This window comes from Aythya ferina (genome assembly GCF_964211825.1).
Source record: "Aythya ferina genome assembly, chromosome: 3".
In the NCBI taxonomy this organism is placed as follows: Eukaryota; Metazoa; Chordata; class Aves; order Anseriformes; family Anatidae; genus Aythya; species Aythya ferina.
This window is the reverse complement of record NC_140298.1, coordinates 11405262-11419855: the sequence shown is the minus strand read 5'-3', so window position 1 is coordinate 11419855 and position 14594 is coordinate 11405262. Positions and strand designations below refer to the sequence as shown.

General features: G+C 43.2%; 1 protein-coding gene across 2 annotated transcripts in view; it reads right to left on the bottom strand.

Annotated features, from left to right (window-relative positions):
* Positions 1–14594, bottom strand: part of VPS54 (VPS54 subunit of GARP complex) — a 49542-nt gene that overhangs the window by 2388 nt on the left and 32560 nt on the right. For both annotated transcript variants that reach the window (XM_084512745.1, XM_084512746.1), the window contains 8 exons: positions 14030–14142; positions 12637–12700; positions 10780–10885; positions 7536–7623; positions 5832–5953; positions 5640–5720; positions 2203–2310; positions 1220–1314 (listed from right to left, as the gene is read on the bottom strand). In XM_084512745.1, the coding sequence (XP_084368871.1) occupies positions 1220–1314; positions 2203–2310; positions 5640–5720; positions 5832–5953; positions 7536–7623; positions 10780–10885; positions 12637–12700; positions 14030–14142 (777 nt within the window). The remainder of the gene's footprint in view (positions 1–1219; positions 1315–2202; positions 2311–5639; positions 5721–5831; positions 5954–7535; positions 7624–10779; positions 10886–12636; positions 12701–14029; positions 14143–14594) is intronic.

The following is a 14594-nucleotide window of genomic DNA, read 5'->3' as shown; positions in this document are numbered from 1 at the left end:
AAAAGGCCCCAGCTACATATTTGGAGAGATGTGTGCTCTAAAGGAAGCAACTGCTGCCACAAAAGATGCAGGCTTGGGGCATCACTGCTTCCAGCTGGAGGTGAGGGACCCTTCTGACAGGGAGGATGACCCTGCTGGGAAACACAGGGCCGCTAAAGGGATCCTTTTAGGCCCTCCAACTACAGACATTGACCAAAACCAAAAGCAGCAGCACGCAGACAGCACAGCACAGCTCAGGATTACACAAGAAGCACAAGATCAAACACTCCACAAAGCACCCTGGGTGCTCGAGTTTGGGCTGTGCAGCCTCGCTCTACGCAGTAAACTCGCTGGCTTACATCTCTGTTATCTGTAACTACACCATGAGTACAGAACAGCATTTCACAGAGACTCACATAGAGGACAAGGATGAATAAGCTTAAGCAGGACAAGAAAGAATAAATTGGGACAGGAACAAAATTCTTCTTTCCAGCAACGTTTAAGAACATTTATAAAACCTCCTTCTCTGGCTTTTTCAACCTAAGACAAGGCTTTCTTGCAGGTGGGTAGGCTGACTGAGTTCCACTCCTGCTTGACCACAAGTAAGGGTCATTAAGCAGCCTTTTATTTCAGGGCACAATTTGCCTTAAAACAGAGACTGAGCCACAAGAGGCTGCATGCTTCCTCCTGAGGTGACCAGGCAGCATCAGGCACCCACCCCTGAGAAGTGCCGCTGACCAGTTGTGGCGAGGGAAGGTTGTACTGGGACAGGAAAGGGCAACGTGCTCGCAGAGCTTATCTCCAGTTCAAATCTCTACTTCTGCCACAAAAACAATTGCTGTGTAGAAGCTACCCGACGCACAGATGAAATGCCACTTTTTCTTATTTTTCTCTGCTAGCACCATGAGTCATCATCCACATTTTAACACTGCTTCAAGGATCACTCGATTCTTGCAAGTTAAAATGTGGCTGCTGCTGTCACACCGAAGGGGAAAAAGCAATTCACAAACTGAGGAGCCCTACACAAGTCTCAGAGCAGGCCTCCAGTAAGACAGTGCCCAACTCCCCCGCCTGTTAGCAAGCTGATTGCATTCCGATGGTGATGTCCCTTATCATAAGGCGGCTCCAAACAAATCCATAAAAAATATGGGAGTGTGGCTGCATTCTGCTTTCCAAACTTCTTACAGAGGACAATGTCCACCCATTTAAATTAAGCGGTAGAAGAAGTGCTCAAACTCACCCATTCTGAGGTCCTCCGTCATTGACTACATTTAGGTGGGCCAGCTGCCTCTTCAGATGAAGTTTGTAGCTTGCGTTAATTCTTAAAAACAACATCTGGAAGAAACCAAAGAATTGGGAATAAGGAACCATCCCCATGCTTGCATCATTGCCTACAGAGAAGAAATACCTTGCAAATAACTAAAATCACACTGACCTGTTTTATTCATGCAATTAGTGTGACTTTCCCTCAATACATCACCTACAGGACAGTATTACCCCTGCCTTATCTGTTACATGTTGCACTTAGAGACACACTCTTTTAAACATGACCTTTTTCTTCCCTGTTCCTCTGGATCATCTGGCAACTTGTATTCAGGCTAGAAGACAACGTATCTTTTTCCTGAACTACAACCACTTACAGTCTTTTTTCCATGAGGAAGTACAAAAACTGTTTGAAGGGAACATTTAATTTAGTGTAAAAAGAGAACCTACAGCTCAGCACATTCAGTGACTATCGGCCCTTCCTACCCTTAGATTTACAACTCTGCAGCAGACTCAACTGCAGCAAAATACTAGAAAAGCCTATCTGGTACAATTTGGCCACAAAATACGTTTAGGGGCCTTCAGAACCCACTGTGTTTGAGCAGTGTTACAGAAGAATTCCCCCAAAGGGCTGTCTTTGAGCCCTGAATGCTGCCATTTGCATACAATTTCAGCACTAATGTCTGAATTGAAGATCCACCTCTCTAGACATGAAACCACAGCTCCAAATGCTGGAACCAGTTAATTTTGTGTGTCTCATTGTTCTTGCTGCACATTCAAATGTTTATTTCGGTTCAGACCAAGCTGTCTACGTGACTGCTGCCAACCCCTCTCATGTGTGGGTTTTGCAAAAACCTGGTATTTCCCCCCCGTTCACAGATAAAGCAGAAGTCTCTCTGTTACACAGTGAATGTGACTTTGCAAAGGAGGTGTTACATGAATCTCAAAAATAACATTCACCTGAGTTTGTTCCTCGGGAAGGAGATCATATATAGCTTCGTGCATCTTTGCCATTTGCTTGCAGATATTCCTGAAGCACGCTGAAGGAACAGGAGCTTTCACTTCATACTGGAAATAAAAACAAAAGCCCTTACTCCTTTCTGCCACGGCTAACTGGTTCTCACAGGAAAGTTTCCATCGGCCACCTAAAGCCCCGCGTTGCTGCTAACGGTGTCGTGGACCAAGGCTCATTTAGCACACCACAAATGAAAGCAGTCACTGGGCACGATCTGTGGCTCCCAAAACATCGTACAATCTTTTATCACTTCCTGCTTTCTAAACAGTCGCATTCAAAGCGCTATGAAAGCTGAGAATTTCCCAACTTCATCTGCTCATCTTTGTTAGTTTTAATTGCTTCTCCTCGCTTATTATTTTTGTTGGTTTCCATTACCCTATGAATTACAGATGCGGACAGAATAATCACTGCAGTGGCTGAAGAGATGCACGCCATGTGCCCTGCTAGCTGGCCCACTCCACTCTTCTTTGGATTTATATTCTCGCCAGGATCCCTGACAGAAACGATTATACCTCTGAAGAATATGCCCCCCAGAACTTCACCAGAGGAGACTGCTTCTCTAAGATTGCATGCATACAAATTTCTGAAGGAACGAGGGAAGAAAAGCATAAAATGCAAGGTGCTGACAACTCAGTGTGGGCCAAGAAGCTAACGCAAACTGCTGCAGGAATATCTGGGAAAGCAAAGTAGGAAACTTCTTTTCTCTAACAGCGCCCGAGATCTGAGAAACGAGGCATGGAAACCACCAGAAGGCGAGCGATTTGCTGCAAAGGGAACAAAACTTTTACGTCCCCACCCTGGAAAGGGAAAATCTGAATGTGAGCTTAGTTTTTCCAGGTACTTCTATCCCAGCAGCAGCAGCGAAGCCAGCTCTTCTTCATCTCCTGGGGGAGAGGCTGTGCTAGCGGGGGCCTGGGTTAAACACCCGTGGGTCTGCCTCTCTGAGGAGGGCGATCCTTCCCCACACAGGCTTGCACAACTCAGCGCAAGGCCTGACTCATGCTCACTAATAATTTACCAGCATATAGGAGGAGATGCTCGCTCATATGCTGGCCTGAATTGTGAAAGAGAACAAAGCTTGCCCAAGTGGGGGAGAAAAAAGGAGTGGGGAGTTCTGAAAAAGTCTTTAAGGAAAAGCCAAACCAATAACTAATAGAAGCAGCAGAAAGGTGGTACTTAGTGCTCCAGGAGCCCTGCTCCCTGCGTGGGACAACCACAGAGCGCCCGGGATTGTGCCTCAAGACGCGAGTTAGGCAACAAACGATTTACGATTTACCAGCGTGGTGAAAAGCCAGAGGGAACTGGCAAGCCGCAGCTAAGGCTCTTGCATGACTACAGACAAACTCCTCATGATGACAGGGAAAAAGCTACAGCACCAGAAAGAAACATGAGCTCCAGCCCTGCACGTAGCTGGCCATTTTTATCTCCCGCTAAGGTCAGCAGCGTGTAACGCCACGAGGGATCAGACAAAAATTCACTGCTCTTCCTTCCAACCAGTCACAAGACAGCAAGCTGCAAGAGAAGCGAAGAACCCCACCTGTTTTGTTTTTTCCATGAACGTTTATCCCTTTCTAAAAACCTATGCCTTTTAAAACTGTTAATTATAGCTGTTACACATCCCTGTTCTCTCTTTACGCCAGTGCCAAAGCCACCAGAGGGATGCCGGGAGCTGGCTGCACACCGGTACAGCTCCCTGCAGAGCACCCGGCCTCGTGGTGGTGGGGTGGCAGAGCACAGCTCCTGCTCTGCAGGGCTTGGGAAGGCAGAAATCAGTTTCCTGCGCTGCCCAAGCACTGCCTGCAGTGCTAGGACTTTATTACTGCAGGAACAAGAGGAGCCAAATTATGGGATATGTTAGGAAGGGAGGCAAACCAACACATGGCCTCCTCTTCTGTACTCTGTGGGTTGCATTCCTATGAGCCAGGCGCTCTCACTCAAGCCTTTAGGACCTTTATAGAACAGGAATATTCTCCGTTTGTATCTCCTGCCAGCTCACAAGAGGTGAGCAGGCTGCAAAGATGGAAGGACAGTAGGGGATAGATGACCACTAACTACCATCAGGAACAAAAAGCGTGTTCATGATCTGCTGTGGGCTAACTTGTTTAGTATCGATGACCAACATTCCTGCATTTGTTTTTTACTTTCACAAGGAGTAACAAAAAGTGATCAAAAAGCCATGCACGGAACTGCTATTTACGAGCTTCAGAAAAGGGCATAAACATGTGTTCAAAATGTAAACACAACAGAGGGGAAAAAAAGTTCTTACTTAAATGTTTTGGACTTTTTCCCTACATTTAGGTGACACTGTGGCTAAAGGAAACACATGACAAGAAAAAGCACAGCACAGAATACACAACAAACACTAAAATAATAGAAACAGCAAGGAACAGCAAGGAAGACAGAAATTCTGCCTGTTACAGCTGCCCCACTGCAGTGAAACCCCCTGCACACCAACCCGTGCCCCAGCACGGAGATGCTGCGATTCTCACAAGCTGCCACAAGGAAGAGGTTGGCCAAGGTCAATCAATCAAATCTGACGCTGAAGGATTAATCCTTTTCTCTCATGAAAGAGCTTTTTTTTTTTTTTTTTTTTTTTTTTTTTTTTAAGAGCATAAGAGCCAAAGCAAAGCACTAAGCTTTAAATGCTCACATGCTTTATCCAGCAGATCAGTGAACCCAACAGGCCCGTCCTGGGGCAGAGGCTCTTCCGTAGCCCCAAGAGGTGCAGCCTCCAGGTGAGTCAGCGACTGGAGCCTGCCCAGGGCCAACCTGTTGAGCTGACAGGCACTCATAAAACACTAAGAGAACCTAATGGCACAGCCATCAGCTCTGCTACGCAGCAGGAACTACTCAGCACAGACTTCTAGTCCCCAGGCTTGCAGCCCTATCAATGAGCAGATCCTTCCCTCAAGAAAATTTCCTTCTCAGCATTTTTTTGCTGTTTCCTCAGCTGCAGGAAATTACACACACAGAGGCACCATCTGGAAATGCAGGAAAGGGGAACCAGCTCTTTGGGACAGGCAAGAGGCAGCAGCAGCAACCTGACTGCAGACAAGCTGTCAGGGATAAAACTGCCCAAGGCAGGAGAGCGCTTCAGCTCCTAAACACCAGAGCATCCACGCCAGCCAAAGCACGCCCATTACTGATGAAGGAGTAAATCAACATTTTTTGGGGGTGAAGATGAATGACACCCATGTGGCAAGTGTTAGGACAAAATAAATTCCCCAGTACTGCACTAAACTGTGTATACAGAAAGTTCTAAGATGTTCAAACAACTCCTGATGAGGAAAGTTTAAGACTTCATTTGAAACATCCAGACTGTATACAGTGAGACCTCCAACTGCAATTTCCAGTGTGTATAATTATTTCTGTAAATCATTACCTTGGATAATAGTTTGTCAAACAAGCTATCCATTATGGCAACAAGCTTCGCTGAAATTTCAGCTATGTGGTCGTGATAATCCTGTAATGAAAGAGAATGGCTTTTATTTATTATCTAATGACATTCGTATTTTTCAGAGCACAACTGAGAGGCAGAACTTCCCGTTTAATTAGGAAACGCCAAAAGAATTACCTTTGTTATGTGGTCAAAATGCCTGAGCATGCTAAACTGCTTCGGCTGCAGTCGAGCTTCAAAATGAGCCCTGATAATAGGAATGTAGTGTACGATTAGCTGTAGGCAGCGTGAAGAAAGGGCTGTAAATCCAGAAGTGAGAGAGGAAAAGAAAAACAACAATTATTACACAAGAAGAGTCATTTGGTATAGACTGTGTCTGCTGTAACATGACTGAGATAGACCTAATGCCATTTAATATGCTTTAAAACAACCAAACAAGGTAACAAGGCAGGAGGTCAGCACTTTTTCCCCCTAGAAGACCCCACCCAGTGGAGACACCAGACGAGTACCTGGCAATTCACACCCAGATTCTGTAAGATATGGGATAAGGGACTGATTTTACAAGAGGCTTTAAGTGTCTGTTTGACATTTTGAGCCCTGAGCACATGCAGACATCAGAGAGATCTCACAAGACCTGACTCATCAGCTACCTAACCTCGGCAGCCACATTCTCAAGGCACCAACATTTCTCCCCCGACAGATGTACACAAACACACTGCCCTGCCAGCGCCGAGCTGCCCAGAGCCAGCTCCTGCCTGTGGTGCCGGCAGGATTCCCAAAACTGAGCTTCTCCTGAGCCAGCAGCAGGACATGCGGTGGTGCCAGCACGATCGCCAAGCCTTCTGGAGCAAGGTCCTGAATGCAGCTTCTTCTCTCTGCTCACCTGTGTCTGCTGCAACACCACAGCCCGTGGCTCCCTGGCCAGAAGCCTCTCATACCACCCTCAAGCTCATCTCTTTTTAGAACTTAAATGCAGTTTGGTAATCAGTACACCCTGAAACATGGGAACCGGGAGCTCAAACACCTGCTTTAACCCGCCACCAAAGGCACTTCATTTGAGTTTAAAACTGAGGGGTCTGAAGCACCATGTCAGGCTGTTCTGCAGCATGGAAGCCTACACCTAGCTCTCCCTGAAAAGGGTAGATAAAGCAACCCAGGCAGCAAACTCTGCACTGCCAATTCAGCTAAATAGCTGCACCCTTCAAATGAGAGATTCTAAAGCCCAGAGTTTGGATTCAGCACACAGACACAGAGCCCTAATTTACCTGACTGCACTGAGCCATTCGACCACATAAAGACTAACTGTTTGATTCAGAGCCACCCGCAGAAATCATTCTGCACATTACTGACACGCGGTTATAACCCACAGGAGCAGCATTTGGACACTGCATTACAAAACACAGCACCACAGGGCAGATGGGACAGCACAGCTCAGCAAAACACACGGCGAGACTGGCGTTTGGCTGGATTCCTCTACCTACATACCTCCAGTCTCAAGGCTGAAACGCTGAGCAGCTCCCAAGCATGCCAAAGTCACCACTGAAAAAGTAACTACGCCTTCCCACAGGCAAAACATTTTCATGGAAAAACTTACTAGCCTGTTTATTTCCTTCTCACAACAGAGAAGAGCTTTGTATTTGTGAAGCAAAGCGGTAGACAGCAAAGGAATTTGATGGATTTTAGTGCACCCCTTGAACAGACAACTCATTACCCTTTATATTTGTTTTACCTTCTAACAAGGAAGGTTTTATCACTGCCTGTGCTCCACACACAGCACCACAACACAAGAATAGCTTATCCTAAATGTTTAGTGGTTGATTTGTTTGTTTTTTAAACAGACAGGAATACAAGATTTGACACTTCAAATACAGAAATCCTTACCTAGGTTCTTTGTAGTGATTGTTTTCAAGCCAACAACTTGCAACGCGCCAGCTCCAAGCACCAGTTGGCAGCTTCTAGAGTTGAAATACTACAAGACCAAAAAAAAGATAATGAAAAGGTATGCTGACTCTGTAAGAACGACACATAGCCACAGTTTAGAAATACTATCATTAGAATTGTGCAAGGTTAAACAGATGATTACAAAATAAACAAAGGCACTACCGGGGTTTCACATACTCATACTACAGACGAGTCCATGACTATTAACTAGTAAGACAGAAGGAACTTTTTTTAAAGCCAATTTCAGCAGTCACTGGTCTGTAGTATTTTTTGACTCAGCTTAGGCTAAAGCACTCAAGGCAGTGCTTCATGAAATGGAAGTAGAAATAATGTTATTAAAAATACAGTTAGCAAGTCAGTGACTTCAATCCGGGGACTAATTTCTGCTTTTGTATGAGACCTTTGGGTGAGGTTTCTCTGAGTCTAGAAATAGAGTATTAAGTCAGAGGTGCTGCAGACTAGCTACGTTCTGCCTTACTTTGAAGGCACTACACTAGCAGCTTTGTACTAGAAATCTAAAAAAATGTTCTTCTGAAACCAGGGCCTTGGACAAAGTGAAGGGTAAAAATCTCACCAGTTTTGCTAAGTAGAGTGGAGGGAGTAGAAGTGTTAATACCAGAATGGAAAATATCAAAAGGACTCGTTTCTAACTTTGGCTCCAGACTTTTCACACTGTTCACGTTACAGGAAGCTTGAAAAAAAAACAAACTCACTGCTGCTGAAGTAGCCAAATTTGTGTTTATAACACTACAGAGTGCTGAGATCTAGGAAATGATGCACAGAAGTCTTGAAGCAACATCAAAAAACAAAGCTACAAGAATTCCAGGTATAATGGATGACTTTTGACTTGATCTTCCTAACTCAGCTCCAGCAGAAAGAAGTAATTAAATGCACACAGGCCAACGAGGTCTCTGGAAGGTTAAGGATGTGCTAAGAGGAACTGTCAGTCTTATTCTGGAATTCTGCTCTCCCACGCAAGACCCAAAATACTCTAGGCCAGGTTGGGTGATGCAGCAGTGATGAAGGAACTGTTGCTGTTGTCCCTGAGCCCTGTGCTAAATGGACAGGAGTTCCAGGGCTCATGTTTGAGCAGAACTGAGACACTGGGGTGGAAATCAGGAGGTTAAACCTAAAGAGATGGCACCTTTTCTTGTACTATTTTCAAGCTATTGCCTGAAACTAGTCACCAAACTCAGGACCGCAGGGGATGTGCTGTGAGCAGCAGATGTGCACCTGCTCTGGGCTGCTAGAGTAGCGAGTCGAGGGCAAAAAAAGCAACCCAGACCTAGTGCTCACAGATGAAACTGAGCTACACGTGGTCCCTGAGCCGACAAGGGGCATAATCTACTCTGCTCTCAGTCAGAAGTCAGGATCTGAAACTGTCTGACATTCGCTTCATCCCCTCCTCCTGAAAAGCAAGGCCTTTTCTTATGCCTCCTGGTGGACTTCAGAAGCAGATCCACTGAGCAGACATCCTACACAGCCTAAGCTCCTCTGAGGTATTTAGCTTAGGTTAGCGCCAGCTCATCAACTGTGTGGCAGACCATTAGAAGCATGTTCTATAAAGGATGATGGACGCTTGCACTCTCCCCCTACCTTTCAGGGATATTGCTAACTTACCGGATGGCCTGTTGCAGACAAAGCAGCAAGGAAGTAGCGTGTCTGAAACATCAAAAGAGCAATACCCCCTCCTTGTGTCTGCTTGGAGGAAAGCATCTCCACATTCTGGAACCATGGCTGCAAACCTTCTCTTGTCTGCGCCAGGTAAACTCCAGTAACAATGGTTGTGTTTTTGATGAAACACAGGTGTTGTTTCACTCGGGTTACAGCCACAGCTCAAATTTCATCATCTGGGAACCACTTCACAGCTTCCAATCACAATACAGACTAACTCTTGTTACATTTGTCATGCAATTATCACACAAAGTACAGCAACTTGCAAGGACACCTTTAAGGAACTCTTATTTTGCCCAAAACATAAAAAAAATGCACTTTTGTTTTGGTTCTTGTCATCTTTCTGATGGTCACCTCGCTGCCACAGAGACAGGAACTACAACAACTGAACTGCACATGCTATTTGGGTACCAAGGAATAAAACATGCCTAATTCATGCAGAGCTCTAACGAGATATGGTAGGGAGAAAGACATAACACAGAGATGCAGATCTGGCCAAGTCTGAGGCAGCTGCTGCTGTTCTGCCTGCCTGCAAAAAGGTGCTGCAAGTCCTGTGTGAAGCAGTAGCTTGAGAACAAGGTGGAAAGAGAAGGATCCCAGTCCCAAACTAGCTTGATTCTCCTTGGGTGGTACTTATAAAGGGGAAGGTTTGCGGATGAAGCTGAGTGACGACTTCAGGAAGGAGTGTGCCTGTGTCTGGATATTCAGATAGGAACTACTAGCCAAAAGGAAGATTATTTAAAGGACTCTCTCCCCAGGTATGTTCCCTCCACAGCCCCTTTATGTAAAACCTACTTTTGCAGAGTATAATCTGTTGGTCTTTTATCAATTATGCTTATGTTCAGAACTCTAAAACCTGGTATAACCTTTGTGAGCAAAGACATCAGTGAAAAACTTGAACTGAATTAACCGGTGAGCTATGGATATATAAGAAAGGTTTCAGAAGCACTCACGTGCTCCTTTTATTCTTGTTTACTTGTATCACCTTGCAGTATCTGCGCTGTATCAGCTTTCATCTTCTCTAGAGAGAAGCAGATTAATAAAGGGCCTGGTCTTTCATCATCTTTGCATTTTACAACAGCAGCTTCATCCTATACTATTTTTCATGCTTCTACTGACCATATTTCTACCGACTTGTAGAAATCAAGGGAATAGGTTCCTTCCTGAATACAGATACATCTCGGTGACATCTGGAATCAAATCACTTCTCTGTCAGTAGCATTAATCCTACATTCACCCCGAAGGACAGGCAGCTATGACAAACACTACTAGATGGGATTTCAAACATCCCAGGTGACCAAAAGGAAGGACGGCCTTCCCGACACAAGAAATTGCATCTTCAATTCCCTTAACTTAAAAACTTACCTTACAACACAATAACAAATGCATAGTTTCTAGATAATTTGTATCATCTATATCAAGTCATAAAAGCATGCGAAACATTAGTGCAAGATATATTTGCTGCCCTGAATATCCTGGACAAGTACAGACCGTATGCTTGGAGTCATACCTTCAGTAAATCAGACAGGCGGGTAAGCATGTCAGTGGTGATGGAAGGAATGTTATCCACACACTGGCAGTACTCAAGGATTATTCTTATTAACAGCAATACTGTCCTGCAAGAGAGGAAACAGCCAAATACGTTATCTCAGTGAACACAGGATATCACAAAATTACAAACAGGCCAGTCATGCTGATAGAAAGCTACCTAATGCTGGAGGCTACAGCATTAAATAAACCCAGTAACTGATCTGAGGTAAAAACTTAACATAAAAAACATAGATAAAGAATACCCGTTTCAGAGGGTGGTGTGTGGATAAAGCACTTAATGTATACGAGAGAAAACCTCTGATATTTATCAGCATAACTTCTTAATCTCCAAAAATAACTGTTGTGGAACTAGAAGCCTCTGTGCAGATGTTAGCTGGGGAAAAAGTCTAAAGCTCCTTTCTTGTAACACTCCATAGTTCTGGCCAACTTTGAGCAGGTATAATTCAGAGCCTGTAGACAACAGCCACTGAAAAGGATGCAACGGGTGCTGAGGAGTCAAAAAGAAAGAAGGCAGCTATCAAGGAACAGCACCAAATATTTAAAGATGCTGAGTACCTGTAATTTCCCATGAATTCAGTGGGGACCAGAGAATTTGGGAGGTACTGCATGGAATTAGGAAGACTCCACGCAGAGCAAGTACACTCCCTTGAACTCAAATGCAGAGAAGACAAGAAAACTGAGGCCAGATCAAATTTCAGAGTAGATATTCTAACACTTCTAAATATAAATTCACTTTCTTCTTTTAGGCAGCAGGGTATGGAAAGAAGCAGAACAATTACTGAGAATAAGCACCTGAAGAATTCTGGGGGGGAACATCGAGCCTTTTTTTGGTGAATGTTTTTGATTTAATACAATGAAAATGTACGTAATAGTGTGTGGAACGGTATTTGTATCGCTGTGAAGCTGACAATAGGTTTGTGGAGCTAAAAATAAAGTTTCAAACGAGCAGAGATGAATTTTCTAATATATAGTCTATTAAGCATATTTTTATCCTTCAGAGTGTGTTCAAATGCTCCTACTTGACCTGAAATGCTCTTTTGCAGTGATATCTGTAGGCTGGCACTGAAGTTCTGAGCCATCAGCTTCTGTTTCTAATTGAACAACGGCACATCATCATGAAACAACGACAGCTGGTCAAAGACATTATGTAAATCAGCACTTTTCGGTTTAAGTTTGGGGTAAATTGATGTTAGGACTCTGGGGAGTGAGATCTTCCTGCTTTTACTCCCTCTCCAAAAACACTTTCATGTATATTTAATGCTTAAGCCTCTCAGTCTTCGGAAACACAGAATGCTTTTGAATGAAAGAAGTGTTTCAGTATTATGTATTTTAAAATCTCTCTGATATGGCCAGTTTTAAACTATTTTCAAACGTAAAGCAATCAGGATATCACGAAATAAGGAGTGCAGCTTCTGAGATAGCCCATATCTTATTTCTTATTCTGAGTAAGATAAGCAATTGTTCAGTAGTGGACTACCGTATTTTGCCAGAGATAACCTATACTGTAAGAAATAAAAACAATATTCTATGAAGATAAATCTGTATTTTCATGAGTAAGTGTCTTCATGAAATAATTGCTAAAAATCAAATGAAACCGTAAGTTCAGTCCAGTCATTCAGAGAATAAAAAGCATTTTAATATACAGAAGAGCTTGCAATGCTGTGTAACTGGTCAGGAGCTAAAAAAGAAACTAATCTGTGCAAGAAAAGGTTTTCTTTCTATTTAAATGAGATTGCTAAAGTTATTAGTATTTATCACAATTCTACTTAAAAACACTTGCCAAATAACCCACTGCTAAGAGAAAAATGCATCTTACCCAACTGTTGCATATTTTTGTCCTTCAACAATAAGAAACTCAGTTGGCTTTCTCTCTTCAGTAGCTAAAACATTTATCAGAAAGGAAAAAGATGAGTTAAACTAAAAAGAAGCAGAAAAAAATGCTAATTTCTAGAAACCAAGCGTTCCCCAGCCCAAGTTTGAAAACAATGAATAAATCTTTGGAATATGTCTTTATTTAAAAAGTGTCACCCTTCATAATTAATGTAAGTAACCTTGCTGGTTGTATCTGCTAGAATACAGATGGGATTTTAGATGAAAAAAAAAACGAAGTCCCACAGTCATTATGGATTTAGAAACTTCAAATGCAGCAGGTTAGAAATACAAGAAAAAAAGCAGAAGCCACTAGGTTTTCTACTGTGCATTCTCTAATGATTTGCTGTGTATATTAATATTTTAGCTTCAAACCACTACTTCCCTCAGTAGCTCTTAGTGATGCAGTTTTTCATGCTAAATTTGATGCCTCCAGTTTTCTATCTGCTTGAAGGAAGCAGCAAAAGCTTCTTCTAAGAGGAATGGCAGATGAGCATCTTTTGGTATTGTGCTCCATGATTTGGGTGAGTATTGCCTCATCTCACCCTCCATCTCTGCTGTGCTCCTTTTGGGGGAGCAGGGAGGGTTTCCACACCACGACAGTACTATAGTTTCCTCCTCTTTATCTCTTGCCATTTTCCTTCCCCTCTGTGTATATTTTCTTCGTGTTCTAGCTGTTCACACACATTTATCACTGCAATATTGGATGAGAACACCCACAAGGTAAAAATGCATTATGCAGTCCCATTTTGCACATGGGGAAATGAGGCACAAGGGAAAAAAAGTGACTTCTCTGAGGTCAAATGAGGTTTCTGTGGCGAGGTAAATAATTGAACGTACATAAGTTTTCACTTCCATGAGCAGCCACGTAGCATGCTGCCTTTCACTGGAACAACTGGGAGATGAAGCCGTGGAAGAAGAGCTAGCACTGTTTTACACAAAAGGGACTGAGCACATGCACGTGCTACTCAGTCCCTTGCAGCATTTCAGCAGTATGTTCTGGGGGAAAGACTAAATTTCTGCATGGACTGGAAGCCTCTACAATGTGAATACTACTATAAAAAAGTAGCTCTCTTCCTGGGCTAACATTTAAATGGATTAAAAAAAAATAAATAAATGTAAAGTTGGCCCAAGTTTCAACACCATTGACAGGAGAAAAAACAAAAACAAAAACAAAAACACACCACTATCAATTTCCTTCCTTTTAGATTCTGCCCACAGAACCCAGAAAGCAAACACAGATCAGGAGTGACTTCAGAATATGTCCATCAACATTAACCAGCACTATTTGTTGATAACATGTTTAAATTCGAGTAATGGTAGAACTGCACGATACATACCTGTTGTTTTTTTTTCAGGGAGAGAAATTCTGCCATCTGACACAGAATCGACAAGATCCTGAAACTCGGCAGGAACTTCAGCCTGTTTCCAGCGCTCATTGTCCAAGAGTAGGCTGGTTATAAAGACAAAAGAAAGGAGGCTTAGAAAAGGAAATACCTTGTTGTGACACCTCTCTTGCCTGTACTGCCGTGGAACCAAAGATACAGTAATTTAAAAAAAAAAAAAAGCTAGTGGTCCAAAATGTTACATTATTAATCCTTATTAGAAAGAGGTGCAGTAGCAAACGAGAAAAACACCCTCCTTGGCCTAGAGATCTAACAATTCATTCATTCAAGCTATCAGAGGACAAAGGACCCTTCTAGGGAGTAAAGATTCTCATGAGATCAGTGCCACTGAAATTATGTAGAAATACCAAAACTTTAAGAACTTACGATGGATGACAGCAAAAAGGACTTGATGTGTATTACTGGAAAGGCTATTTCCCAAGTGTGGTTTTTTTGGGTGTGTGTGTTTCTTATTATTTGTAATGTTTTTAAAAGCAGTTGGGAGTGAACTATCCTGGAG